The sequence below is a fragment of the Daldinia caldariorum genome (assembly GCF_022478825.1).
Source record: "Daldinia caldariorum strain CBS 122874 unplaced genomic scaffold F4812scaffold_1, whole genome shotgun sequence".
NCBI lineage: Eukaryota > Fungi > Ascomycota > Sordariomycetes > Xylariales > Hypoxylaceae > Daldinia > Daldinia caldariorum.
The window spans coordinates 1,815,750-1,841,872 of record NW_025953037.1 but is presented as its reverse complement, the minus strand read 5'-3'; the positions used below and the strand labels follow the sequence as shown (position 1 = coordinate 1,841,872).

Here is a 26,123-nt window from a genome sequence, read left to right as displayed (position 1 = left end):
TGCTGGGTACAAAAAGGTAAGGTTTGGGTTACCCCGGCTGTCCGGCTTGTCACTAGCTTAATGCCAAGACTTCGCATACCTTTTTTATCCTTTGACCCTTCCTCAGCTTCTGTATCACCTTTGGAAGCTACTATCTAACATAGCATGTAAAGATGCAGAGTGCATTCTTGTAATCCGTGCCTACCTAAATCGTACTTTGTAATAACATCCCATTTCCTTTCCTTTCCCCCCATCTCCCATCACTTTTTTCTTTCATAATCAAAAACAAACCCCAATAGAATTGCATGTTCTAACCCAGATCAATAGAGTCAGGTTATCTATCTGTTAACTTCACCTACGCCAATTACTACACGTCCCAAACGAAGAGTAAAGATCAAAATTATTTTGTCTCCCGCAATGGCAGGAGGCGACAATACTACCGAAGAGCTGCCTCAGCCCTTCGACGCAAAACAACTCGATCCCGCCAAAAGGCACAAGCATTCCAGATCTCCAAGCAGGAGCAACAGCAAGCGACGCGAAAATAATACGGATGAACCTTCCATTGACGAACTACCTCAACCATTTGATGCTAAGAAGCTAGAACCGGCTAAAAAACGACAGCGCTCTAGATCACCATCCGATGCCCCCCGAAAACTCAAGCGCCCAGGTCGCGGTGCGCGCTTCTCTCAAGCGGAAGCATCATCTATCCGCCAGCGCCACGAGCAGCGCGAACGCGAGGCTGCCGAAGCCGCAGCTACGCAGGCCGTACTAGAGCAGAGAGGTATCAATGATGTTGTTAGACAGCACTATAACGCCGTTCCGGAAAGGGGTCGCGACTGGAGGAAGACGGACAGTAGGATCAAGGGACTAAGATCATTCAACAACTGGGTCAAGAGTACGTTGATACAAAAATTCTCTCCCGACGAAGACCACACGCCTGGCGCTCACGAGCGAGGACGCGATATGACCGGTGCTAGAGACCACGAGCTACTCGTCCTCGATATCGGATGTGGAAAAGGTGGTGACCTAGGCAAATGGCAACAAGCGCCACAGAGAGTTCAGCTATACGTGGGATTGGATCCCGCCGATGTTTCCATCGAACAGGCAAAGGAACGTTATCGTAATATGACCAATCGTGGCGGCGGACGAGGTGGTAGGGGCGGCCATAGGGGTGGACGTCATCAGGCTCCGCCATTCGAAGCTCGCTTTTACGCCAAAGATTGTTACGGCGAGTCTATTGGTGACATAGACATCATCCGCCAAGTCGGATTTGATCATTCGCCCATGGGGAAGAGTGGGTTCGACATAGTGAGCATGATGTTTTGTATGCATTACGCATTCGAGAGCGAAGAGAAGGCCCGCATGATGCTACAGAACGTATCTGGGGCGCTGAAGAAAGGCGGGCGCTTCATAGGCTGTATACCTAACTCGGATGTGATCGGCGATAGAGTCGTTAAGTTCAACGAGTGGTTCGCGAAAAAGAAAAAGGGCGAGGCGGTCGAAAATAAGGATGGTGACAGCAAGGATGACAAAGATAAGGAGGAAGAAGAAGAAGAAGGCGAGGTTGAGGAAACGGCAGAGTGGGGCAACGACTTGTATCGGGTCAGATTCCCCGGTAAAACCCCCGAGGACGGTATCTTCCGACCTCCGTTCGGATGGAAGTACAGTTTCTTCCTTGATGAAGCGGTGGAGGAGGTTCCGGAATATGTCGTACCTTGGCCGGCGTTCCGTGCCCTAGCAGAAGACTATAATCTCGAGCTGCAATACCATCAGAAATTTGATGAGATCTGGGAGGCTGAAAAAGACGACCCCATCCTAGGGCCCCTGAGCGAACGTATGGGAGTTCGTGAGAGAGGTAGGGGCCCACTTCTAGTTACTCCCGAGGAGATGGAGGTTGCGAGCTTCTATCTAGCCTTCTGTTTCTATAAAGTGTAGATATATTTCATTGGGCGGTTAGTGAATAACAGGCATATGGAAACGAAACGAGCGGATAATTTAGTATAGGGCACAGGATGTGTTACTTGTGGGGTCTCGAGCGAGAATCTTAAAGCTACGATAAGGCCTGCTATAGCAATGCAATAAATGCTTTAATGTCTACCTCTAATACATTGTAAACACCACGTCTTACCAAGGCTCATCATACACACCCATTCAGTCAAGATGGCGTCAGGACCGAGTATTTCACCAGTGTCCAATACAGTTACCTAAGGTAGGGCATTGCCTCATACCCTATACCCACTTTCTATATCCGGAAATACTGCTAAGTTACTATTGGCTGAGCTGATATGTTTATCTCGCGTGGTTAGGTTGCTTCTCGAGTAGGTATAACTAATCATTATACAAAATGCAAAAGGGGCAAAAGATTCCAATGAAATAATGAATAAAAAGTATAGTACCTCTCCACCCTATTTTAATATCACCATCTAAAATAACCGCACATCCCATACATTATGGTTCTACAATCTTCCTATACTGCATTGAACCCGTAGTTCGTGTCCCAGTTGTAAACCGACAGCATCCCGCTCCTCCCGCTACCCCTTTCCCCTTTCCCCTTTCCCCTTTCCCCTTTCCCCTTTCTTCCTCCCTTTATAGCCCTAAGCCCTTACTCATACAAGCTATACGCTAAATACTAGACGAAAAAAAAAAGTGAAGGAAAAGAATGAGTATAACTAACGCCATGAATAGGTAATAAAGAAAAGTCATCAACCAATGGCTTGTCTCGTAGCGGGTGGCATTGTGCTTCTCGTGTAACACTACCACTGCCGCTGTGCCATTGTCGTACATCTTATCCGCGGATAACTACCTAACACCGGACAAGATTCAAATCCCTTTCCCTCCCTACCCCTATCCCTCCTATTCTCCAATCTGTTGACGATGAGGAGAAAAAATAAATAAGTAAATAAATACATAATATATCGTGACGCTCGTGAGTTTGCCCTACTATAATCGCCTCATTCTTAGGTACCTAGGACACGCGTTTCTTCGTCTCGTTACGGCTATGCTGGGCAATGGCATTTGGTTGGTTTCTTTCTTTTTCGCTGGCTCGCTATCTGTGGACCAGTCCCTCGTGCGAGTACCCTCTAGTCGGCCCCGCTACAAACGACATATCCGAGGGGACCTGGTTTACGCCTACGACGGCACCGCTGCTGCTGCTGCTGCTGCTGTTGTAGACTTGCTGCTGCTGCTGCTGTTGTTGTTGGTGGTGGTGGTGGCCTGGCGAGTTATAATAGGTCAGACCGTCGCCCGCCCCGTTCGTGTTCCGGTGCTGGTACTGGTGCTGGTGGTGCTGGTGGCTGAGAGTAGATGCAGGGCCTTCGTACCCCCCGGTGCCGTACGAGAGTCTGTTGCTTCCGTTCCTGTTCCCGGGCGACTGGATGATCGACGCGGTAAGACCGCCGAAGTACGACGACGACGATGACGGTGACAGCGGCGGCGGGAGTCCGTCGTAATTATCGAGGTCCGCAGCAGCAGCGTCGGGGTCCTTCTTGAGGAAAGGGGCAGCGGACGTTGTCGTCTCCCACTCGAACTGAAGCCCGTTATTACTACTACTACTACCGCCGCCGCCTCCACCGCTGTTGTTGCCGTTATTGGCCTGCGGAGCTAACATGAAGGCTTTATTGGGTTTGGAGTTGAACGAACTAGTGGAAGGGGAAAAAAAGGGGGGACAGGTTAGTGGATTGGACCTCAGTTTTGAACAGGATTGCAGGACCGTCAGCTTAGCTGGCTGGCTGGCTGGCTGGCTGGGGTAAAGACCTACGTATCTACGCTGAAGATGTGGCTCGGGTTGTACTGCTGGTTCATGCGCAGCGGCATGGCGAGGTGGCCGTCAGAGCTGTCTCCTTGTTTCATAGCTGTGCGAGGCAGGATCGCTCTCGCGTCGCCGATGGTAGTAGTAATGGTAGTAGTGGCAGTAGCAGCAGCAGTCATGATCGGAGAGGCTGTGTCCGAACCGCTCGTGAAGCTGCTGCCATCGTCGGTGCTGCTGTGACTGGTGCTCGGCGAGGCGCGCTTCCGACAGTTGTACTTGCGGACGCCCCAGCGGATCAGACGGCCCCTGTACGCTCTAACACTGGAATTCCCCCCGTTTTAGTACGCGTGTAGTTCTCCAACCGGTGTATGATACAGCATAGGTACCAGGTAATTTACATGCGTGAAAGAATTACGGCAAGAAATAGAATTGGGATGGACATGAAAGGGAAAAAGGGAGGGGAAGGTTGATCCTCACGAGGCTTTAAATCCGTACCGATCGATCATGATCTGCCGCACGACGGAAAGCGTGTTTTCGGCATAGAGGTCCTTAATAGTAGCTTCATACGCTTCCCACGGCTTCGTCATTTTTGCAGCTATTCTATTAATATTAAAAGAGGAAGAAGTAGCAGTAGTAGCTCATACTTAGCATACGAAGTCTAGGTTGAGGTCATTACTTTTTCCAACGGGAAGTTCAAGAAGGAAGGTGGAAGGTGGAAGGTGGAAGAGGATAAAGGAGGTCTCGATTACGGGTGCTGCCCATGGATGACCTAAGTTGATCCACCCTCACGGGCTCTAGATAACAGGCAAGCAAAAACGAGTAATCAGAGCCTCACCGAACGGTCCCTCTCGCACACGCACACACACATGTGCGGGGAGCTTGGAGTGATCTTTTGGGAAAGGGGGGCTTGTCACTGGCGAAGGGAGGACTAAATAATATAAGGACATGGTCATTCTTGAGAACACAGCTTAGGCTTAGAGGACCCTTACGAAAGAGAGAGGCAGGCTACGGAATTTCTACCTACCTACCTACCTACCTACCTAAGCTATTTCTCCCCATTGCCTTTTTATTTTTTTATTAATAAAAAAAGAAAAGTCCGAGTGGTCTAATGCATGCCCCAGGCTGGGGTTATTAAGAGGGCCATGTTAATAACGATATGTACCTAATGTATGAGTATGTTGTAGGAACAACCCAGATAGCTAACCAGGAGGCCTTACCGCAGAAGACCACTTACCTAGGACTCGGAGAAAAGCCCGTACTTGGCCAAGAAAGAATGGGCTTTCTTGTCCTTGCAGATCTGGGGGGAAGTATTAGCGAGCGAAATACCTACCTCACACTCACTTCTGCGTAGGATACAGCCACATCAGAGCCTGCTTCTCTAGCGCCATCATCGTGGCAGGAGATGAATCACGACAGGGCGTTGCATTGGTAAGGCATTTATTTAGGTAAGATCAACGATTGCTTAAAAGGCGTGAGCTTCGGAGAGAATATTACTTACAATAATTAACAAATCATATCATACCTAGTCATGATCTTGTTACTGCAATGCCTTTCCATGATGTATGTTAGGTATGTACGAGTAAATTACATATATGAAGAGGCCATCGACCCCCCAACGATCACAGATCAAAACTCACCTTTCAGCAGATGCGCTTCTCACCTGAGGCTGATAGCTCTTACCCACACAAAACAGCCGATGGCGTCGATAAGTTCCAATTGAAGCCGCGTTGCCCCGTGGTGCGGAATACATGGTTGTTTGTAGCTGATTTATCTACCTCTTACTATAAATAGTTCGTCTATTATTCATCGGGCGGCTGTTGAAACCAACTCCAAAGTAACAAGCTGAGTCAAATATTGTACAGTAAGTAACATGAGCATTATTGAAATCGAGGCATGGGCATCTATCCGATGGGTTCCCAACATTAGCGCTTACATGGCTTTATGATCACCAAGAGTCTTCTTATTTATGTTTATTATTAACAATCTCCATGTCTCAAAGTCGCCCTCTAAATCTCACAGACCAAGGGTAATCTAATCTATGGGAGGTAAGCAAATAACGGGTTGGATATTACGAATAGAGAGTGATCATGTTCAAATAGTCTCTCATTTAATGACTATAAAATAGACAATTTTTAAGACGGATTCATTAACGTTATTAAGTCTTAAGTAATAACTAGATCAAAAAGCCACAGTAAGAAGATATAATACCACCTCATCCTTCCACCCATAAACGATACCCTTTCGGTCTCGATTGCTGACGCATACTGATTCGGTCACGCTTCCAGGCACCCCCGCTCCCAGGTATATCGCATATCGAACTTGCATTTGCCCTCCATTAAATCGCGTTCACGCTTTAAGCCGCACTGCCGCGCTCCACGATGACGTTCGCCGTGTTCTATTCAGACTTTCCGTAGAAGCCTAGGACAATGTCCTTCCGCTTGTATTCAGCAAGCCTTCATGAAGCCGAGACCTTCTTGGCGCGTAATTCATAATTCCCTCACCTCAACCGCAAAGAACTTCCAATCTCTTTTAACTCGGCACAATAGACGAGCTGCGTCCCTAGGCAGTTGACTTCTTCTCGGCTCCGTTCTTGAAAGTGTTCTGTCGACTTACCGCAGGCGATAGGGCTGTGGGGCTACTAACAGTGTCACCACCCATAATACCTGTGTCCTGCTCCTTGTGTCCAGAGTTCATCCTCTCGAGTTTTGATTTTTCGCTGACAGAGCCCGGAAGGCTAGCATTTGGCGACGATGCTGAGCTTTCGTAAGCTGCGCCTGATGTGCCGGCCGCAATACAGATGGCCTCATACCATTTCTGAGCCTCGGCGGCCGAGTGGGCTTTAAAATGAAGTTCAGAAGTGCCAGCGAGTTTACTGCTAAAGCTACCGCCCTTATCCTTTCCTTTGATAGTGAATTTTTCACCTGATGGTGCACTGATCGCAGCGTCTGGTAGGAAAATAGAAAGTTCCGGCTTCGGGTCGTGTCGTAAGTTATCGTCGTCTTTAAATTCGTGCAAATACTTGGACGGGGTCACGACATAGTACCCCGATTGCGTACCCCACGACAGCTTGTTTCGCGACTTGCGTTCCAGACTACCTTCGATGAGTGGCTTAGTTGAACTGTGGTCCTGATTTGGGAAGTTAATCGCATCCACGCTCCGAGGCGGGTCGTTCGGATCGACCAGCCGGTGGCCCTCACGGGTAATAAACCCGCTCCACTCAAAGTCAGGTGGGATTTGTTGCGCCGCGCCGAGCATATCGACGTAAAGCGCCCTAGTCTTCTCAGCCTGCCCACCAGCGACCTGGTTGAGAGCATCCATCGCTTGCTGAACTACTTGTATCACGTGGGCTTCGAAAGCCTTGAAACCATCCTGTATAACGATAAGATCGTTTCGGTGATTGTTTTCTTCGATAACCTGTTTGTTCAGCCTGTGGATGACGCCGCGCCGGACAACGTATGGGTCATCGGTAGGGGTCAGCTTGCCGCCAGCCGACTCGAAAGACGCAGCTTGTTGACCCAGAAGCTCGATATGCTTCTGGGTAGTATTCCTGGCCTTCTCGATCTCCTTGGCGCTCTTCTCAACCCCATGGGAAACTTCCTTATGCTTCGCCTTAATCTCTTTATGTAGTCGCTCGAGAATTGGTAGGACGGATCCTTTGAGGGTCTTTTCGGTCTCGGCATTCGAATTGATCATGGCCTTTGAAGGTTAGATAACTAAGCAAAGTACCTAGGGACAGGCCAAGATCCATAACTTACCTGAGTGTTAACTCGCATGTTTTCAAAGAAACCGGCCACACCACCGAGACCCTGGGCGAAATGCGCCCCTTCTCTTAAGGGATGAGAAATCGTCTTAAGAACTTTCTCATACTCCTTAGCGTGCGCTCTATGTACCTTCTCAACAGCTCCGACATAGTCTTCTAGATAGCCTACGGCATGTTTCCAGGCCTGAAGTCTTTCTGCAAGTAAACCGGCAGTCTGGGAATATCATAATGGGGTTAGCGACCAAGATAGGGGTAAGGGAATTTCAAATGCGGCTCACCGAAGTAGGGTCAACATCCGGTACGGCTTCATCGCTGAGAGTTGTGGCCTGCCTCACAGGAAGCGCATGACTGTCGCCGCTCATTATGTACAGCCTTTTTTTCTTTTTTTTTCTTTTTTTCTTCTTGGGATATTATATAGTTATACTATATATTTCGATGTTTTACTGCTCCGGAATACTGCGTGCTGTCGCGGGGTGTCAAGGTGGATTCAATTGCGAATAGCTCCTATTTGAAAAGTGATGGTTATTCTTTCGCGATAGTAGTGGTGACGCTATTGTAGGATTCTTGTCACGCGCGATAATTGATAATTGTTAATAAAAGTTGGGGGTTTACTATTAGTCTCAATGGACGTGATGCGAAATTCGCGGAGCGCGGACCCCTGCGACGATCAACTGCGCTTCCAAAACCCTGGCAGAGTGACGCTTGCTGGCTTGATTTCGGTTTTGATGCTATAAGAAGCTATGACCTCTTTTCTAGCCTAATCGAGTTAAAGACAGATGCTGAAGTCATCAACAAGCCCTTTTTGGGCTATTGCGCTCAAATGTTGGTTCTCGACCTAGCAGCTCGAACCAATTAAAATAGCGAATCAGTCACACAACATCAAGTTCGTGATTGACAACTTCCTCTCACAAGGAAAGGACCTGTGATAGAGATGACATCATTTACGTGCTAATGTACGTAAGCACTGAACAACCTTAGGTACCTAGGTACCTAAGTAGTTAATAAGTTAATAAAAATCTGCAAGTAATAATTACATGTAAGTAGGAGGTAGGTATGTGAAGGTAGGTGCAATACATATTATAGGTATTACCTACACAATTAGGTGGATGTATGTACGTAATATTAGATAGGTCCCTCCCACCCGTCATACGTTGTGTGTAACAGGTACCTAGGTACCTAACCAAGCACCTAACTTAAGATTTGATGATAGGAGATGTCATAATCCATCCATGCCTTGCATCATTCCACTGGCCGAAGCCCATAGAAACTGGTCCAACTCCTAGTAGATTGCGAATTTGCGGCTGTGGTTGAAGATAATTCCCGCAGATCGCAAACACCGACGGACCTTATAGCCAAGCCCTGGCATCGACGCATCGTGAGTGTAAGTGTCTGAATGCGAATGCGATAATTCCGGTTACGGACAGACCGAGGCTTCAGGATAGACAAATGTCGTAATCCACAACCGAGTACCTTCTCCACAAAACCCCGAGACTGTATACAGCAAGCGAGAAAGTTCTGCTCCTCCTTTTTTTTTTTTTTTTTTTTTTTTTTTTTTTTTTTCTCCTTCTGGTCTTTGCTCGATACGACATCAACATGCAACGCTCCATACATTAGGTATCATGCAAGCACACAACCGTAATTATCCGTGAAACTGTCAAGATTTTGAAAAAAAAAAGTTTTCTTTTTATTTGTTCTGTTTTCGGTCTCCAACTTGCCGAAGTCAGGATTGGAGCGTGGCATCGCCTCCTTACGCCGAGTCTCTTGGTGTCTAAATGCCAATGGTGAAAAGCAACATGATGGGTATATAGCAATTCTCAGATATGTGCCTCCACAATAAAACCAGCCAATTCAATTCCTTGTTCAAAGCCTGCAACCAGATGCCATTTCGCCGCTCAATGCAAGTGTGGTCCGTCCGTCCCGATGAAACCAACCTTCCTGCGAACCATCTACATGTGGATATCCCCTGAGCCATTAAAACGCCTAACCATGAGAGAAACCAATAAACATTACGCTCGGATGACTTTGGTAGCCCATAAAAATGCTCACATTGGGCCGCATTTCCAAATGGTAAAGTAGCAGTTGCGAAACACTGTCGTAACAGCTAACTAGCTACTTCTGCCTTGGATGAGTCGTAGACGTCGTTCGCCGTCAGTGCCACCTACAGCTGTGTGACTGGGGAAGAAACTGAATCCTCCTATTGAATGCCGGTTGGTGTGCCTGCTCCTCGATGCGCTTCTCGATCGAGTGCTTGACGCTGCAGCTCCGGCATGTGGGCCCTCCGCGACTGTTGCAATTGTTGCCATGGGATCGTTCACTACTACTCGAGCTGGAGAGCCCGGCGCACTTGTTGCCGTAAAATAATCGGGAAGCGCCATGGGGCCTGTGTAGCTTTGCGTTCTTGGCAGCGGTGTTCTGGTTGCTGTTGCATAACTTGGCACTTTGCTCAGCTGCTCCAAGTCCAAGAACTCTGTATGCTCAGGCGGAGTGTGGTGCCCCCCTACATGATTCGGATGATCCTCCGCGCTTGTCTGTCGCGACAGTTGCGTCGAATGTACCTGAGACGAATCCCCAGTGTGCTCGCTCTCGTGCGGATGATTGAACGGAGTTGTGGCGCCTGACCCAGATCCGGTCGAGATGAAGGACTCGTTCCTTCGAGATTCATCAAGGGAGACGTTCTGCAACCTAGACGACAGGGCTGCAGGCGGGACTGCCAGAACATGAGCCATAGCTGCTAGATTTTCCGAGGAGCCTGCCCGAGATTGCGCGTAGAACGGACTGTTAACGCCGCTTTGGATGCCCGGGGTCATAATTCCGCTAGGATCGACATCTTCGTATAGTTGATCTAATACGTGCATTCCGTAACCCGGAGGAGCCATGACTGAGGACTCGGTCTCGTTCACTTGGTCGGGGGTATCAGGCGTCTGGGAAACCAGATTGCCTTCTTCGTCTAGAGGCATATTTGGCGAGATGAAGATAGTAATTGGTAATGATGCTCGAAGCTGATCGTGCCATTGTCAGTACAACCTTCCGTTTGGAACTTAAAATGGGGAGTTGAAAAAAAAAAAATCATACCTCAGAAATATGGCCATCAGGGTTTTGTAGTGCAACTGTAAGCTTGAGCTTATGCCTGATTTTAATGCCGTGAACTGAGCAGTCTTGGATGCATCTGCTTAACCTCTTAGGGAGGGGTAACTCCTTGTTGATGACCCATCCTTCCTGACCAGTTTCTTCAATATTGTCCTGCCAATGCTGCTCGCGAGTAACTTCGAAATTCCAGGAGGTAACATCACGATCATGCTTGTATGTTTTGACTGGAGCTTGGTAACCTTGTACACTGAATTCCTGGATTTCAATAAGTTTGACCGAAATGGCACCCATTTCTAACCCCTTTAGAAGGGGGGTAAATCGCATCTCCAGAGGAACATGACTACCAAAAACAATGGCCTTTTGCGGAACGACGACGGAGTACTCGATCTTGTTCGGCCATATGTTCTCTACACTCATGGCATGGTTGAATTCGAGCGCAGCAGGTTCCAGGGTCCGGATAATTCGAAATCGCTTATAGGCGTGGACGTTCTTAGCCAGCTTCCCTCTCGAAATAGTGGCTTTTAAGACGTATGTGATGCCGGTTTGGTAGAGCCCCTCAACGCTCTCGGCGGTATCCCCTGGCAACAGAAACTCGAACGGCCATTCGTAATTTCCAGGGGCCAAAACGTTGTGATGTGTCGTGCCACCTACGAAAGGTGGCCATGTATGTCTCAGAATTGTGGTTGTCCTGTCCATTTTCTGATTGTGAATGCCGGATGGGGTTTGCCTTCCGTCGACCCAAGCCACGCGGCAGCTACCCATGAGCCGCAAGTGTACATCTTCGACCTTCAAGGATTCTCTTAAGCATAACACTAAGACACCCTTTAATAGCTGACCGGAAGCTTCATGCTCGTTTCCACGAAAGACGATAAAATCGTTCTCGAGACTGCGGCCAATTCTCAGTAAGTTGTCGTGGAGTAGCTTTGGTTTTATGTCAACACTGCTTCAGCTTACCGTATCTCAAACAAGGTACAGACATTCCGGCTAGCTACCGAAATGAAAGGGTTAAAAGAAGGCATTTTCTGTTCAACAGATTCGACGGCGTGTATTATTGCTTTGGGAGTGACGCCTGCACTCGGGGGAGAGCAGGCCAACGAATTTCGCCCACGAAGTGTGAACGACAAGTGATGAAGATTGGTCATGGAGTAAGACTCTGAGAATTTGTTGGTGGGCGAGTCAGGATTATTAAAGAAGTATAATTGAAACAATAGAATCAAGCTGGTTTAGCGTTCTTAGTTAGATACAAAGAGCGTGGGACAGCTCGCAGGGAACATGTATGACACAAGGATACGAGGGTAGACTCCTAGCGTGTGGGTACTACTGCTTTTAGTTATATCAAGTATGTAGTCCCCTTGACACCGGCGCTTTTTTTTTATTCTCTTTGAGGATGGGTCAGGCCCGATATAATAGGCGATAAGTAGGTGACAAGTAGGCGACAAATAGGAACGGGCAAAGCGGGAGGTAGTCAGCAACCAGCAGAGGATAAGTCCGCCGCCGCCGTCGGGCAACTCGTCCCATTTTTCTGGCTCGTGGGCAGGTTTTTCCCTCTCTCTCTCATGCCCAGCGTTGCATAGTCACATATCAACCAGTCAAGAGACTTTGTATGGACAGAAGGGCAGAAGGGCTGGAGGGTCAAGAGGGTCAAGAGGGTCAAGAGGGTCTCAAGCAACCTTGAACCTACGATTGCCAGGGGCAAAATGGAACTTGACTGGACCTTGGATCGGCTGGGTTTTAGAAAACGGTGATAGCCGGTCAGGATCTACGCTTGTGGTAGATCTTGAAAAAGAGAAAATACCAGGATACATGGGTACATGCAGTGTAATGGATCGTGGAAGCATGGGCCGTAATGGTGGAAGCGAAGAAGGAACCCACACTTTGCGGCGGCTGTGCATCAAACTTCTTTCCATCTTTTTCGTCTCGACTTTTTTTCCAAAGGGGTAACCACCATCAGAATTTTTGGTGTGCGGGCCCCTAATCAGGTGGATCCCTTAGAACCTGATATCGGCCGGTCGCACTTACACTACCTCAAGTAGACAGGGGTGGAGCACGCCGCTTGCGCTTGATGCAATACCTAGGTACCTAGGTACACATCCCTCCTAAGCTGCTAAGGTACTCTGGTACATAGTACATAGCACATGCGCACCTGCAGGCTGCATGCATTTATTTACCTAATGTTAGGTGGTGTATTATGTGTAGGTATTGTATTATTATATTATTGTACATAACATTGAAGGTGCATACCTCAAGATTGTTTCGTGTTGTGCGAGTCACGCGGTGGAAGGTTTTGATAAAATTAATAGGTAACAGGTACCCAACCTAAGGGTGAGAGCAAGTTGACGATTTTCATGTCATGTCGTCAACAGACCGTTACCTATTGGATTGTACTAACTTATAGGTAACTAACTAAGCTATACGTACGTCATGTATTAGACTGACTTACCTACCCGTCTACTAATTCAGCAATGTACATAATTCTGGAGGAGATGGCGGTGGTGGTGGACTGATCGTCACCAAAGCCACCAGTTTTATATAACATATGTTGCATGTTGCAATATCATCACCTGCATATATTTAATTGCCCGTCCCTGCATCGACTCGAGTTCTACGATAAACGGACTTGTTTCTCCTACTTGTTACATCGACTGGACCCTTTCGTGTTGGTTATCTGGGTGAGTATATTGATCACAGAAACCCCAAGACTTTCCCCACGTGTACGTATTATATTCAAGAACCCTAGACTTTTCTAAATCATCAGGAATGACAGAATTGTGGTGTGTTGTGCCGTGCGGAGTTCCAGGTGCGAGTTGCGAGTTGCGTTCGTCGGCAACACACACATATGTATTTTCCTTTCATATGATTTTACACCTCAGCTCCGGGCTCTAGGCATCTCTTATTACAACAGCCGACATGCATACTACCTTCAACATCGCCAGCCTAGACTTGCGCCCATGAGCGGAGCTGGCATGCTGTACAACTATTGTACAATGCAATAAAAAAAGAACATTGAAAATTGGATAGAATATTGGCATCTGATATTGCCGCTCACTAATAATAGCCGTCAGCAAGAGAATATTTCGAAACGGAAGGGGAAAAAAGAATTCGGTTACATGTCAAAAGACGTGGCTACCGAATTATCCACGAGCTTCCGTAGGGGGTGAACTCCGATTCGGCATCTAAGTGCTAGATCCGTCGTTAGGCTTGGCGGCGAATACCGATAAAAGTCACCGCCTCATGAGGATCACGATCTCTCTACATAGTACACTAGATCGTTCTACCTATATCTGGTCGCGGGTGGCTTATTCCCGACATGATCAGGGAAAATTGCGGATCCATGCGCCAAGCTCGATTGGCTTAGCAGATTGCGACCTTATCTGCATGGTTCCTGAAGGTCGTTTTCTATTGCTCTGATGTTTTCCGGGTCTTACCAACATCATGTTCGGCCAAACAAACAACCGTCGAACCGAAACAATCAGCACTAATAGCTACCGAGGTCGTTGACCATTTCGTCTCACATAATCTCTCATATCTACTACCTTACCTTAGGTACGTAGGTATGTATCAGTCGTCTATTTTCCCGTCGACTTGCACAGCGACTTCAGTGGCTTGGCGTATATGCAGCCAACATATTCCGTGCAGAGAATCGAGCCATAATCGGCCGACGACTTAATACTAGCCCAACAGGTAATAAATCTTAAAGCTAAATCTAGAGTTAGTCTCTAACGCCTTAGATCTGCTTATCTAGTGCTAGATAAAGCTTGGCTCTTATTAACGTTAGTTAAGCAGTATCTTTCTCCTATCAATCCATCGAACTCTAGGCGCACTGGCCTTACCTACCTGGTATACTATGGACAAAGGGTACTTGTTCAAACATGCAGGGCTGCCAAGCTGGTAGAATACTACATAGTTAGGTACCTAATATACTCCTTAGTTGATCCGTTTGCATCTCAACGTCTCGTCTACACACATAGGTACATAGGAATGACTAAAAGATCAAGCATCAAACATCGCCGACGACATTGGCAGCATTTGTCAACAGGCTCATATTTGCATTTCAGCATGTAGTTGGCCAACCCTATTAACCCTACTTAGGTAGGTGGGGGCCATTTCTACAAATATGTCTGACTGGACTAACATTTGACTGTATTATTAAGAGGATGTTAGGCTGACGACAACAGATTTTATGCTAGTCGTCCCTCTTTAGTTCCTCAAGAGTTAAACCTTATCGTTTCGTTACGCGTTTCGTATCACGCCGGGATATATTCCAAATGTTCCGCTAGGTTTGCGAATTTTTCGCTCAAGCTGAGCGGGTCCCTGCTTAACCCTGGCACAGGAAAATACGTGCGGTGAAGGCGTCATCGATGACTTGAGATAAAGAGGCTGGGGTTGCGAGGCTATACATAGTATTGAGCCATCATGGATTTATTAGTTTAATTTGTTGAGCCTTAGTTTCATTGTTTAAGCAAGGGACCCGTTCTGTTTAATCTACGCCGGTAGTAAACCGTAGCTCGCATAAAAAAGTCGACGCGGTTTTTCCCGATATAGTACAATGGAGCCACTGACGAAGCCTTCACAACTAACGAAATACCCAACGCGAATCTTTTAAAAGTGCCCAGGCGGGCTGGCGGGCCAAGCTAATGCCCTACGGCGACTAAGTGGATCACGGTGCCATTAACGCAGGAGGCTCCTATGGTTCTGCTACCCTACGTGGGTAACTCTAAAATCTCCCTGGTCTTTTAATAAGATACATATCCTCAGACATCCTTCGATACCACGTGGGGGGCAACACATACCTAGCCTACATCTCAATCCTACATCTCAATTCTCCCTCAGGTACACTAGGTATATAAAGAGATAAAACAAATCCACACCGATGGACCATCCCATCCGTGCGCAGCATGGTCTTTCTTCTGTCCGTATCGACGGAATGCCCTTTTCGGGACTAACCCTCAGCCGCCGAGTTTCCGGTTCGTCTGCTAGCCCTACCAGCAGCAGGGAAACGAATCGTCCTAGCTCCTGCTCTGCCGGGACCGGGTTCTGAAGGGCCGAATGATAGTGGACAAGTTGCAAAACCTTGTTGAGGCTCTTTTAGGCGCGGTCTAGACGCGGACGCCGCGCAGATAGGAGATGCTGCCGGTGCCGGGTAGCTCGCGCGCCGTTCCAAAGCTTTAGCCAACCATCGCCACCGCTGTCTGCACGACCTACACATAGTATTGTACATGCTGATGTACGTCGTGCTAGCGTAGCTGGAGGCGCGACCTGGTTGGCTGGTTACGAAGATAACAACAACAGCAACATATCAATATTTGATAATAAATCAAACCAACCGTCTTTTTCACATGCCATCATTGATCGCCTTGCATACAATCAATACATTAGGTATGTATTGGAGGAGCCTCATTTAAAAATGCATCTCTGACATCTGTGATGATACCCACAGCGACTTTCCTGATCCAGTCATCCCGTCACACTACCGTAGATCTCTCGCGTATCGACTCCTTGTAAGTTGTCGTACCGCACCGTAGCAGTCACTACAGACCTCCTTTTTTAGGCTCCTTTTTTCATTTCCCTTTTTTCCCCTTCGTGAGAATCAAAACTTGACCGGTTTTATACGCACCATGAAAGATCCAGTATGTTTGATTTTTGACTCGATCACCTATCCCATTCCCTGTTTGAGAACTGCCGGGGTCCCACACTTACACCGAAAAGCCACCGCGCCTGTCTTCCGGACGGGAGGCGGCAGGATGCAGATTTTGACGTTTTGTTGGTGCCTTCTGTCGTAACATCGCCCCATATGCAGTTTGAAGAGTTTTTTTTTTCTTCTTCCTTGATACTTATACGAAATCGCGCTTGTCTGTGACTAATAGCAATGCACGTTTCCGTTTCGAAGCTGCCACTTGCCATCGTTTGATTGAACGAATACATGCCAAAAGTTGGCTAGGTTTATTTTTGATCGGAGTTAAGTAACCTTGTGCTTTCTCCTTTATATATTACATTTCGGCTTGAGTTATAGAGTCCGATGGTCGACTCCAAGTTCTTATGTGACCTAGAAGGGACTTTTGTCAGCATGCATTTAGCATTAATCTTAGAATAATCGCTACACTCACCTGTCTTACAGCTCGTCATAATAGCGTCTTCGGTGAACTCTATCCAGCTTAGTGGATGTTTATTAGCTATTTTGGTCAGCACAGGTGGGAGTATCGCCGTTCTTGATCGCGGCTCAACGGGGTGGTCTATCGTGCTTTCTTCCAAGCCTGGCCCCGAGACGACGGAATCCGAACGTAATCTACTAGCCGATGTCCCTTGGGTCTCGGCGCGCTGTAACACGGGAAGTCGAGACGAGATAGAACCACGCTGCCGGTTAGTTGTCTGCGTCTATGTTAACAAGCGAACTTGTAGCATCCCATGATAGGAGACGTACTGCTTTCGGTTTATGCAACATCCCGACATTAAAATCCCAGAGACATAATCGGCAATCTTCACCTACGCTACCAAAGCGGTAGTTTCGCTCGTCACATCTCCAGGGATCAAAGGCAACAGATGTAACCCATGACTGATGACCTTGACATCGTGCAATGAGTGACGTTTCTGAGGGACACCAGATCGAGATCAGGTCGTCTTGCCCTCCGGTGAGAACATATTTTCCGTCTGGCGACCAGCACACGCACGTAAAACCGCCATAATACGAATTGTACACCCCAAGAAGCCTATAGCATTGTTAGCAATTTCGTCGAGATTTTGAGGTTACTGTGCTCATCGCTCACTCTTCCTTGAGATAGTCAATGATGCGGAGCGTGCCATCTTCCGATACAACTGCGAGGTGACGGTTGTCAGGGGAAAATTGGAAGTCGTTGATCCGCTGGTTTGACAGTTTCCAAACAGCTACTGGATTACTCTTCTGGTTCTTAGAATGCACCGACTTCAACACGTTGATCGCTTTGTAATGATTAACAACCTTGGGAGCCGCGACCTCTCCATTAGACTTAGTCTCCTCCTCCTCAGGATTGAAGATTGCATCCTCTTTTTCTTTGTCATAAACAACTAGAGACCCATCCACATGCGCTGCAAGGAATAAGTTTTCTGCCCCGGGGATCCAGCGGATTTGAGAGACTGGCGTCTTGTTGATAACACCCTGCAATTCGTTAATTCATTTCTTGGCTTAAGAGTACTATATCTCTTACATTCTTATTCAGTCTTGTATATCGCTGAGACATAGGCTCCCACCATATGATCTCGCCTGTTGAGAAACCCATGATAAGATCAACATGGCTCGAACTCTTCGTCACCAGATTAACATCATGACTTAAGCAATGGGCTTTTGTAAACAAAATCTTAGTTAGATAATCGGCTTTCGTAGGAGATGACAGATCGAGCCACTGAAAAGCCCGATTAATATTGGCAAAAGCAAACAGCCCATCGCTCGGCCGATCTGCGAGCTTTTTTGAGAAAGCCTCATTAATAATAACCCGCGAGATGAAGGACGAATTACTCTTAGTCATGTTATTCTTGGGTTTTCGTCGCTTATTGGGGTCCTTAGTCCTCTCCGGCACGAGTAGAGCATTGCCATCGCCGAATGCTGGTGCAGAAATTGCTGTAGCCGAAGTAGATGGGCCCCCCTCGCTCATCGATGTACCCCTTCCTTCGCCATCGCTACTTAGCTTCGCGTCATTTGAATAGCGCCCTTCGCTCGGGTGTTCGGCGATGCTCGGTGACAATGTAGTTGTCGTCGGGGTTAACTTGAAAAGAGCCGGCGGTGGTGGCCGGGATTCCAAGCTGAGGAGAGAGATCTTGGTCCCAGTTGTAGCTGGCTGTGGTGTCGTCGCTAACGGGTTGGGGTTAACAACTGGGGCTTCCGACGGATGAGGTGGCGGAGTCGCAAGGAGAAGATCTTCTTTAAGCACATATGTTCCTATATCATAGCCTCAGCGCCGGATTCATACACCATCTTTCTTTCACTAGCATACCCTCTCCGGCTATGAATTGGTCTTCGGGGTTAGATAAGATATTGTTCGTCTCGATCATGGGCGTGGCATGGCCGGCAGCAACAGCGGCATTATACGCTGCCTGCGTAGGATACCTAGGCGGAGGCGGTAGCACACTATTAGGAGAAAGCGTGAATTTGTTAGCCGTCTGAGGACAATGATAGCAAGGGGAGGGAGTACGCAGTTTGTATGGGACGAGGCAGGCTTACAACATGACGAGGGTTTATCCAACACCAATTAGAAGGCTACTCAATAACAAGAGTAGGATATTGAAGCGATTTATACTTTGTAGAGTTTAATTTGAGAGGATTAGCTAGAAATGCCGTTTGCTTGCTTTCTTGTGTAAAGCAGTCGGGGGATTATACTGAAGTAATCGTTGAATTGGTTGAGAGTCGAAGCTAAGTCAAATTTTATATAATATATGCGTGAGCATGTCTAATGTAAAACTTGAAGACGAGATGTATTATATGTATTGAATCAAGACGCTATTGTTGATAAACAAGTTTGGAGAGGATCGCGGTGGAATATTATACACTTGTACACTTGTATGGAAAGGGAAGTATGAAGGAGAGAAAAATGCGAAAGGAAGAAGGTAAAGTTGCGCATTCTCGAATCGACAGGAACAACTCCCATGTCGGGAAGCTTTCAGGGTCAGGTCTCTCCAAGAAGAACAGGGATGTTGGGTCTTTCGGGAAGTTGGTGTGGGGTAAGTTTCGATGAGGGGAAGTAGGTATAACCTGAAGTATAACATGAACTACGCCCCAAGTAGGTGCTACTTAGTAGTTAGATTAGGTGCATTTCGAACTTGCTTGTTTTTCCAGATATCAGACGCAACCCGAACCTCCCCAAAATAGAATCGGTCATTGACGGCAAGTGCTTAATAACCAGTTCTTCGGGAGCCATACTTGGTGCAGGAACCTACCTAACCTAACAGATATGAGAGGTGAGGTCCTAAGTACAACACCTAATGCAGGAATATCAAATATCAAAACCGTGAAAAGACATTGTTGCGGTTTACTTCCATTATCTTCAATCTTATTTCATATATGATAATAGGTCAATAGTAATTACCTAGGAGGTACCTTATATCTTGGGGCTTAGTTACCTATAAAATACATTCAAGTGTCCCACTGTCGTACCTTTACCTTAATCGCGGATCTGTCATAGTATGATGTCGGTACGTACCCCTGTCCAATCAATCGGATAATCGTCATTTCAAAAAAGTTGAACCAGAATACGTAGCATTCGCATCCACTCGATTTCATTGATTGAGGTCCGCAACCCAATATAGATCCGTGCCGAATAGGGTCTAAAATACAATCAATCCACTCAAGTTTACTTCTCCTGTTTGCAAAACATACACAGAGCAGATCGACCATCACCCTAAAGACAACCTTCTCTAGTTCTAACTCTTTGAGTACCTAACCTAATCCAAACAAGCTCCAAGAACCTCATTGAAGATCATTCTGGGTACCTAAGCTTTGTAACGAATGGCACCATAACAACTCCTTACCTAGGTACTCTTTGACCAGTATGGCAACAGGTATACAATCCCCAGTTCCCATCTCCCAACTCCCAATCCCCCATTCCGATCCTCCATTTGGCGCAATTGTGGATGGTTAACAGTTTTTTTCTCTACGAATAGTACGTGTTTGCGTATGCGGAGATGAAGGGACCGGCAAGTCGAGTCTTATTGCATCCCTTGTCAAGGATGTCTTCGTGAGCAATAAGATACAAGCCGTTCTACCCCAGATAACAATCCCGCCGAGCATTGGTACTCCTGAAAATGTCACCACCACCATCGTCGATACGTCGGCGCGTCCCCAAGACCGCACGACTTTGCGCAAAGAGATCCGAAAGTCCAACGTCATCCTCCTGGTATATTCCGACCATTACAGCTATGAGCGCGTTGCCCTCTTCTGGATGCCGTATTTTCGATCCCTTGGCGTAAACGTTCCTGTGGTCTTGTGTGCCAATAAGTCCGATCTCACCGATAATACCACCCCGCAAGTTATCGAGGATGAGATGCTACCCGTCATGAACGAGTTTAGGGAAATCGATTCCTGCATACGAGCAAGCGCCAGAGAGCATCAGAATGTCAACGAAACCTTTTTCCTCTGTCAGAAAGCTGTCACGCATCCCATCGCTCCGCTTTTCGACTACAAGGAGGGTAACCTGAAGCCGGCCTGCATGTCAGCCCTGAAGAGAATATTTTATCTGTGCGATAAGGATCAGGACGGTTATTTGAACGACGACGAAATCCAGGAATTCCAACATAAATGTTTTGAGAAGTCCTTGTCACATGAGGACCTTGATAATATCAAACTGTCCATTGCCAAAACCGTCCCCGGGTCGGACACTTCGAAAGGGGTTGACATGCGGGGTTTCCTCCAGCTCAACAAGATATACGCCGAAAAGGGTCGACATGAAACTATATGGGTTATACTACGGAAATACCACTATACTGATAGCTTAAGCTTAGAAGATAGCTTTATTCATCCTAAGCTCGAAGTCCCTGAATACGCTTCCGCCGAGCTGAGCCCTGCTGGTTATCGTTTCTTCATGGATCTTTTCTTGCTTTTCGACAAAGACAACGATGGAGGCTTGAATGATCAAGAACTTGATGCTCTGTTCGCCCCTACTCCCGGCTTGCCTACTTCCTGGGTAGAATCCTCGTTTCCTTCTACGACCGTCCGCAACGAAGCTGGACACATTACTCTGCAAGGGTGGCTTGCTCAGTGGAGCATGACGACATTCCTCGAGCCTAAGACTACTTTGGAATATCTCGCGTATCTGGGTTTTGAACCGCAAAATCCCAAGGAGTCCCTCACATCAGCTTTGAAAGTAACGAAGCCCCGTAAGAGGAGAAGGCGCCCTGGTCGGGTTGAACGGAATGTCGTGCTATGTTACATTGTTGGGGCCGCAAGAGCTGGCAAATCGTCTCTTCTGGATGCGTTCCTGAATCGACCATTCTATAGCATGTACTATCCAACTATCAAGCCTAGAAGAGCTGTCAACAGTGTAGAGCTTCAGGGTGGCAAACAATGTTACCTTATTCTAGAAGAACTTGGGGAGCTCGAACTTGCTATACTGGAGAACCAGGCGAGGCTAGATGCTTGCGACTTGATTTGCTATGTATACGATTCATCGGATCCAGACTCCTTTTCGCATATAGTTGACCTTCGAAAGCGATTTCCGCAACTCGATGATTTACCCTCTATATATACAGCTTTGAAAGCGGACAAGGACAAAACAACGCAGCGAAGCGAGTTACAACCAGACCAGTACACATCAAACCTGATGATGAGTACGCCGGTCCATGTGAGCGTAACATGGAATAGCATTGGCGAGCTGTTCGTCGCACTGGCGGAGGCCGCTACAAACCCGAGCACGGCATTTCCCAAGAGCGAGGAGCCACCACCCGACCGGTCGGGATTATATCTTGCTCTAGGGGCGACCACCTGCGCTGCCGTAGCTGCCTTTATGATCTGGAGGCGATCGACAAACTCTGCTTAGTACCTATTTAGGCATTTCTGAGACTAACCCGGTTTTCTAATGGCTTTTAATTTTATTGAACAGGCATTTATTAGGAGCATTACCCGTCGGATATGAAGTATATGGATTGCTTAGTTGGTATCTAGTCTTTTTTTATCAGCCCTACTTTGTTAGTTTTTTCTCTACGTGATACCCCGTCATCTCTACTACCGTTGAACATATTAGTATTATAGAGACATAGTCACTTAGTACTCAATGAATATAATCCCAAAGAGATCACCCAAGGTGTTAAATTACTTCCTTATCTACTAACAAGGTAATTGGTATTAAGGTAATCTAGGATTTAATTAAGATGGTATGGGTATTAATTCTCGAATGATTGTATGAATCTGAGATCGTTCTCACTCCTATGGGGGTATTCTAATATTATAGGCACTTAGGACATAAGCCTTGCCCTCCACGATATAAAATTATCCTAAATAGAGTGTCTATTAGGTAGTTATCGTTAAGTGTTATGATTTTATTTGGAAATGATCGATCCGATCCTCTATCATAGGCCATTGTGTTGTACCCCTGAACGTACCAGCGTGGCAGATAGAAGTAGAACCCACTTGCAAGACCAATGCCTACTCGTTTAATATCGATGACACGAAGAGAGAAGTGGATCACCGACGATAGCGCCATCATCACTTTAGGACCTAGGCAAACCCTTACAGTTAGCAACAAATCTAACGCAATTTGGCCGTAGCGTTACCGAGGCTTCTCGGGGGCGATTCGCCGAGCTTTCGGGCTGGTGAATTCTCAAGGGTCGTTATGGTCATGCTACTTACTAGTCAGATATATGGCTTCAACTAATAAGTTTTCTCCGGTTTTCTTATTATTCGGTTGTTGTGTACAAAAGATTATAAAATAAATATAAAATAAATATAAAATAAATATAAAATAAATATAAAATAAATATAAAATAAATATAAAATAAATAAAAATAAACGCTGTCGAGTAGAACGTTAAGCTTGCTTGTAGTAAAAAAGGATACATATACTAGAGACGAGCAGCTTTACCCAACATGGCGCGGGATAACAAGAACCAGAACAACAACAATAATAACAACAAGCAGCCGACGACGGCACAGCTCGACGAGGTCAAGGAAGCCGTGCGCAAGCTCCTGCACCAGCCGGACTACGACGACGGCTCGGCGGGCCCCGTCCTGGTGCGTCTGGCGTGGCACTCGGCGGGGACGTACTGCGCGGCGACGAACACGGGGGGCTCGAACGGCGCGGGGATGCGGTACGAGAAGGAAGGCGGGGACCCGGCGAACGCGGGGCTGCAGCACGCGCGCGCGTTCCTCGAGCCCCTCAAGGCCCGGTTCCCCTGGATCACCTACGCGGACCTGTGGACGCTCGCGGCCGTCGTCGCGATCCGCGAGATGGGCGGGCCGGACGTCGCGTGGCGAGGGGGCCGCACGGATTTCGCCGACGACAGCAAAGTGCCCCCGCGCGGGAGGCTGCCGGACGGCGCGCAGGGCGCGGCGCACCTGCGCGCCGTGTTCCACCGCATGGGCTTCGACGACCGGGAGATCGTCGCCCTGTCCGGCGCGCACAACCTCGGCCGGTGCCACGCCGACCGCTCCGGCTTCCACGGCAAGTGGGTGAACAACCCGACGCGCTTCTCGAACCAGTACTACAAGCTGCTGCTGGCCAACGACTGGAAGACGACGACGCTGCCCAACGGCGTCACGCAGTTCGCGTACGTCGAGGAGGACGATGACGGCGAGGACGCGACGGCGGAGGAGAACGGCGAGAAGCCCGAGGGCCTGATGATGCTGCCGACGGATATGGCGCTGCTGTCGGACCCGGGCTTCCGCCCGTGGGTCGAGCGGTACGCGGCGGACAAGGACCTGTTTTTCGAGCACTTCGCCGGCGTGTTTGCGAAGCTGTTCGAGCTGGGCATCAAGCGGGACGCGAGCGGGGCGGTGATCAACGAGGAGAATGTTCAGGAGGGGTATAAGAGCGCGCCGAAGAAGAGCGACACGGCTACGGCGCCGGGAGATCAGGGCCCGGGCCAGATCGGCCACGAGGCGCGCGCGTTGAAGGAGGAGAACGAGAAGGCGCGTAAGAGGAAGGAGGGCGCGAAGTTGTAAACGGGAGTTGGGATGGCTTTTCCTTTTGCAGATTAGACGTGGTGCCATAGAGCTGAGGTTGTAAATATACCTCCTACCTATAGACTAGAGTATATGTTGGCACCTGCCTATAGACGGACAGACAGACAGACAGGGCGGGGGGTAAATATTTGGGAAATCACAGAATAGATCATAATATCGTAAGTAATTCACGGTCACATGAGCTCTATCAACCTAGCTTAAGCTACCTTGAGGGGGCTGCATACAGCGCAATCTCATCGCAATCAGACCTCCTCTATCCCAGCAGAGTGCAGGATATACAGGTGAATTACTCTTTCTATTCGTCCCCTACAATACCATCGATCAATCGTTATCCTCTCTCCCTACCCTCCTCGTTCCGACTTCACGCTGCGACCAGGGGTTGCATCCACATGCGAGTCACCATCAACATCAATGTCCTGCTCGCCTTCATCCTCATCCTCGTCCTCATCTTCGTCGTCATCAGCCATATTCGGTCGCTGCGAGGCGAGTTGACGCTTAATGTTGCGCAGCATGACCGGGTCGGGATGGAAATCGGAAATGGTTACTTCCTGTATTCAAGCAAGTTAGATATATTCGTAGCGTTGATGTTTTCGATCGAGTGTGAACTGAACGTACCTTATTACAGCCTGCCTGCGGACATCGTGCTCGCCTATTTCCGAGAAACTGGATGATGGAGTCCTTCTCGAAGGTGTGCCTGCACTTTGTGCTCGTATACGGGTCCTTCATGACTACCAAGGATAGGGGGCAGCGGATATCGAGGTGTTCCTCGGCAACAATCAGATCGTCGTCATCGCTAGCCTCATCCTCGCCTCCGTTTTGCGAGAACCATTTGCTCGCATGCGGTAGTGGCTTATTGCCTCTGCCGTAGACGGCGTCGTGCCACATGCGCTTGAAGCCGATATAATCGTTGTTGGTGCCGTATTTCTCGTATGGAGTCTTCGAAGCATAGTCGTCTGCCGCCCTCTTCTTGGCTTGCTCTAGCAATTCTATGGGACTCGTGATATTCACATCCGCCATCTCTTCGTCTTCGTCTTCGTCGCCGCCTTGTCCTCTTCGCCTTCGGGCTGCATTCGCGGCTTCCGTCTCGACGTTCTGCGCCGTTCTCCGTAATGCGGCGTTGCCATCTTCGAGCTCTATCTTCAAGTCGATAACACTCTGGACGGCGAGGTTGCAATCGTTTGTTAAGGTGGGCACTTCGTTCTTTAGCGCCAACACAGCTTTTTCCTCTGCCCTCTCGCGATCGGATTTTTCGTCTTTGTCCGCTCGCTTTTCCTGAAGTTTTTTGAGGGCTTCTTTTCTTTCCTCGTACTTGTCATTGAGATCCCGCACACTGGCGCTTAGCAGCTCTATGCTCTTGTTCAGCTGCTCCTCATACTTCCGCGTATCTTTGCTTGTTGATAGTTGCGTTAATGCGCGTATGTATTCGGCACTGAGGGGGCATGCGAGAGGCTCATAATTTGGCAGCTCGACAGGGCCGTTGTCTTGTTGGGTGTGAGAGGAGGGTGCGCTCGGTCGGCCTCGATTACGCTCGGCACCGGATTGCAGCCGACGGCTGCCGGATAGGAGGGGCATATCTACTTGGTATGAGAGGTTCGGATGTATTGGTATTGGTATTGGAATCGGAATCGGAATCGGAATCGGAATCGGAATCAGATATGTCTGAGTAGGCGATCAGTCGCTAATTAATTGCAAGTCTATGTATGATATGATGCATGTGTGCAAAGGTGGGCTTTTAATTTACGCGTCGAGTCGCGTCCAATTTGAAAGTTGGGCAAAATGGTACGCGGGGATAGGTATCCATATAAGAGCTTATCTCTTTTTTTAGAAGGTACCCTAATAGCGGGGTTAGTCGCTGTAGCATTGCTCTCTGATTCACTAACATAACACTACGGTAAAGACCATATTCTACAATGC

General features: G+C 48.0%; 8 protein-coding genes across 8 annotated transcripts; 3 read left to right on the top strand and 5 right to left on the bottom strand.

Annotated features, from left to right (window-relative positions):
* The first annotated feature begins 79 nt into the window (after positions 1-79).
* On the top strand, positions 80-2,083 carry F4812DRAFT_409745 (guanine-N(7)-methyltransferase). The gene is made up of 2 exons (XM_047932464.1): positions 80-198; positions 307-2,083. Exon 2 carries the CDS (start codon positions 397-399, stop codon positions 1,912-1,914), a length of 1,518 nt encoding a protein of 505 aa, XP_047794954.1. The 5' UTR covers positions 80-198; positions 307-396; the 3' UTR covers positions 1,915-2,083.
* Positions 2,084-2,513: 430 nt separating this feature from the next.
* F4812DRAFT_409743 (uncharacterized protein) lies at positions 2,514-4,723 on the bottom strand. The gene is made up of 3 exons (XM_047932463.1): positions 4,205-4,723; positions 3,737-4,048; positions 2,514-3,617 (listed from the first exon to the last, which is right to left on the bottom strand). The coding sequence occupies exons 1-3, from the start codon at positions 4,312-4,314 to the stop codon at positions 3,026-3,028; spliced, it is 1,014 nt and encodes a 337-aa protein (XP_047794953.1). The 5' UTR covers positions 4,315-4,723; the 3' UTR covers positions 2,514-3,025.
* A 1,108-nt stretch (positions 4,724-5,831) lies between these two features.
* On the bottom strand, positions 5,832-8,207 carry F4812DRAFT_19801 (uncharacterized protein). The gene is made up of 4 exons (XM_047930199.1): positions 7,766-8,207; positions 7,483-7,701; positions 6,229-7,423; positions 5,832-6,158 (listed from the first exon to the last, which is right to left on the bottom strand). The coding sequence occupies exons 1-3, from the start codon at positions 7,847-7,849 to the stop codon at positions 6,287-6,289; spliced, it is 1,440 nt and encodes a 479-aa protein (XP_047794952.1). The 5' UTR covers positions 7,850-8,207; the 3' UTR covers positions 5,832-6,158; positions 6,229-6,286.
* Positions 8,208-9,592: 1,385 nt separating this feature from the next.
* F4812DRAFT_454451 (uncharacterized protein) lies at positions 9,593-11,593 on the bottom strand (the record flags this gene model as incomplete). The annotated part of the gene is made up of 3 exons (XM_047936648.1): positions 9,593-10,486; positions 10,560-11,460; positions 11,529-11,593. 3 exons carry the CDS (start codon positions 11,591-11,593, stop codon positions 9,593-9,595), a joined length of 1,860 nt encoding a protein of 619 aa, XP_047794951.1.
* Positions 11,594-16,176: 4,583 nt separating this feature from the next.
* On the bottom strand, positions 16,177-18,891 carry F4812DRAFT_19809 (WD40 repeat-like protein). The gene is made up of 7 exons (XM_047930202.1): positions 18,763-18,891; positions 18,536-18,669; positions 17,753-18,480; positions 17,336-17,703; positions 16,993-17,278; positions 16,679-16,940; positions 16,177-16,617 (listed from the first exon to the last, which is right to left on the bottom strand). Exons 1-7 carry the CDS (start codon positions 18,765-18,767, stop codon positions 16,562-16,564), a joined length of 1,839 nt encoding a protein of 612 aa, XP_047794950.1. The 5' UTR covers positions 18,768-18,891; the 3' UTR covers positions 16,177-16,561.
* Positions 18,892-19,663: 772 nt separating this feature from the next.
* Positions 19,664-22,272, top strand: F4812DRAFT_19851 (mitochondrial Rho GTPase 1). Its single transcript, XM_047930207.1, has 3 exons — positions 19,664-19,730; positions 19,796-20,096; positions 20,199-22,272. The coding sequence occupies exons 2-3, from the start codon at positions 20,087-20,089 to the stop codon at positions 22,067-22,069; spliced, it is 1,881 nt and encodes a 626-aa protein (XP_047794949.1). The 5' UTR covers positions 19,664-19,730; positions 19,796-20,086; the 3' UTR covers positions 22,070-22,272.
* A 669-nt stretch (positions 22,273-22,941) lies between these two features.
* On the top strand, positions 22,942-24,364 carry F4812DRAFT_409721 (heme peroxidase). Its single transcript, XM_047932462.1, has one exon. The coding sequence runs from the start codon at positions 23,115-23,117 to the stop codon at positions 24,186-24,188; it is 1,074 nt and encodes a 357-aa protein (XP_047794948.1). The 5' UTR covers positions 22,942-23,114; the 3' UTR covers positions 24,189-24,364.
* Positions 24,365-26,083, bottom strand: F4812DRAFT_409720 (zinc-finger of the MIZ type in Nse subunit-domain-containing protein). Its single transcript, XM_047932461.1, is given in 3 exon segments — positions 24,365-24,757; positions 24,825-25,848; positions 25,861-26,083. 2 exon segments carry the CDS (start codon positions 25,779-25,781, stop codon positions 24,551-24,553), a joined length of 1,164 nt encoding a protein of 387 aa, XP_047794947.1. The 5' UTR covers positions 25,782-25,848; positions 25,861-26,083; the 3' UTR covers positions 24,365-24,550.
* Positions 26,084-26,123: the final 40 nt, after the last annotated feature.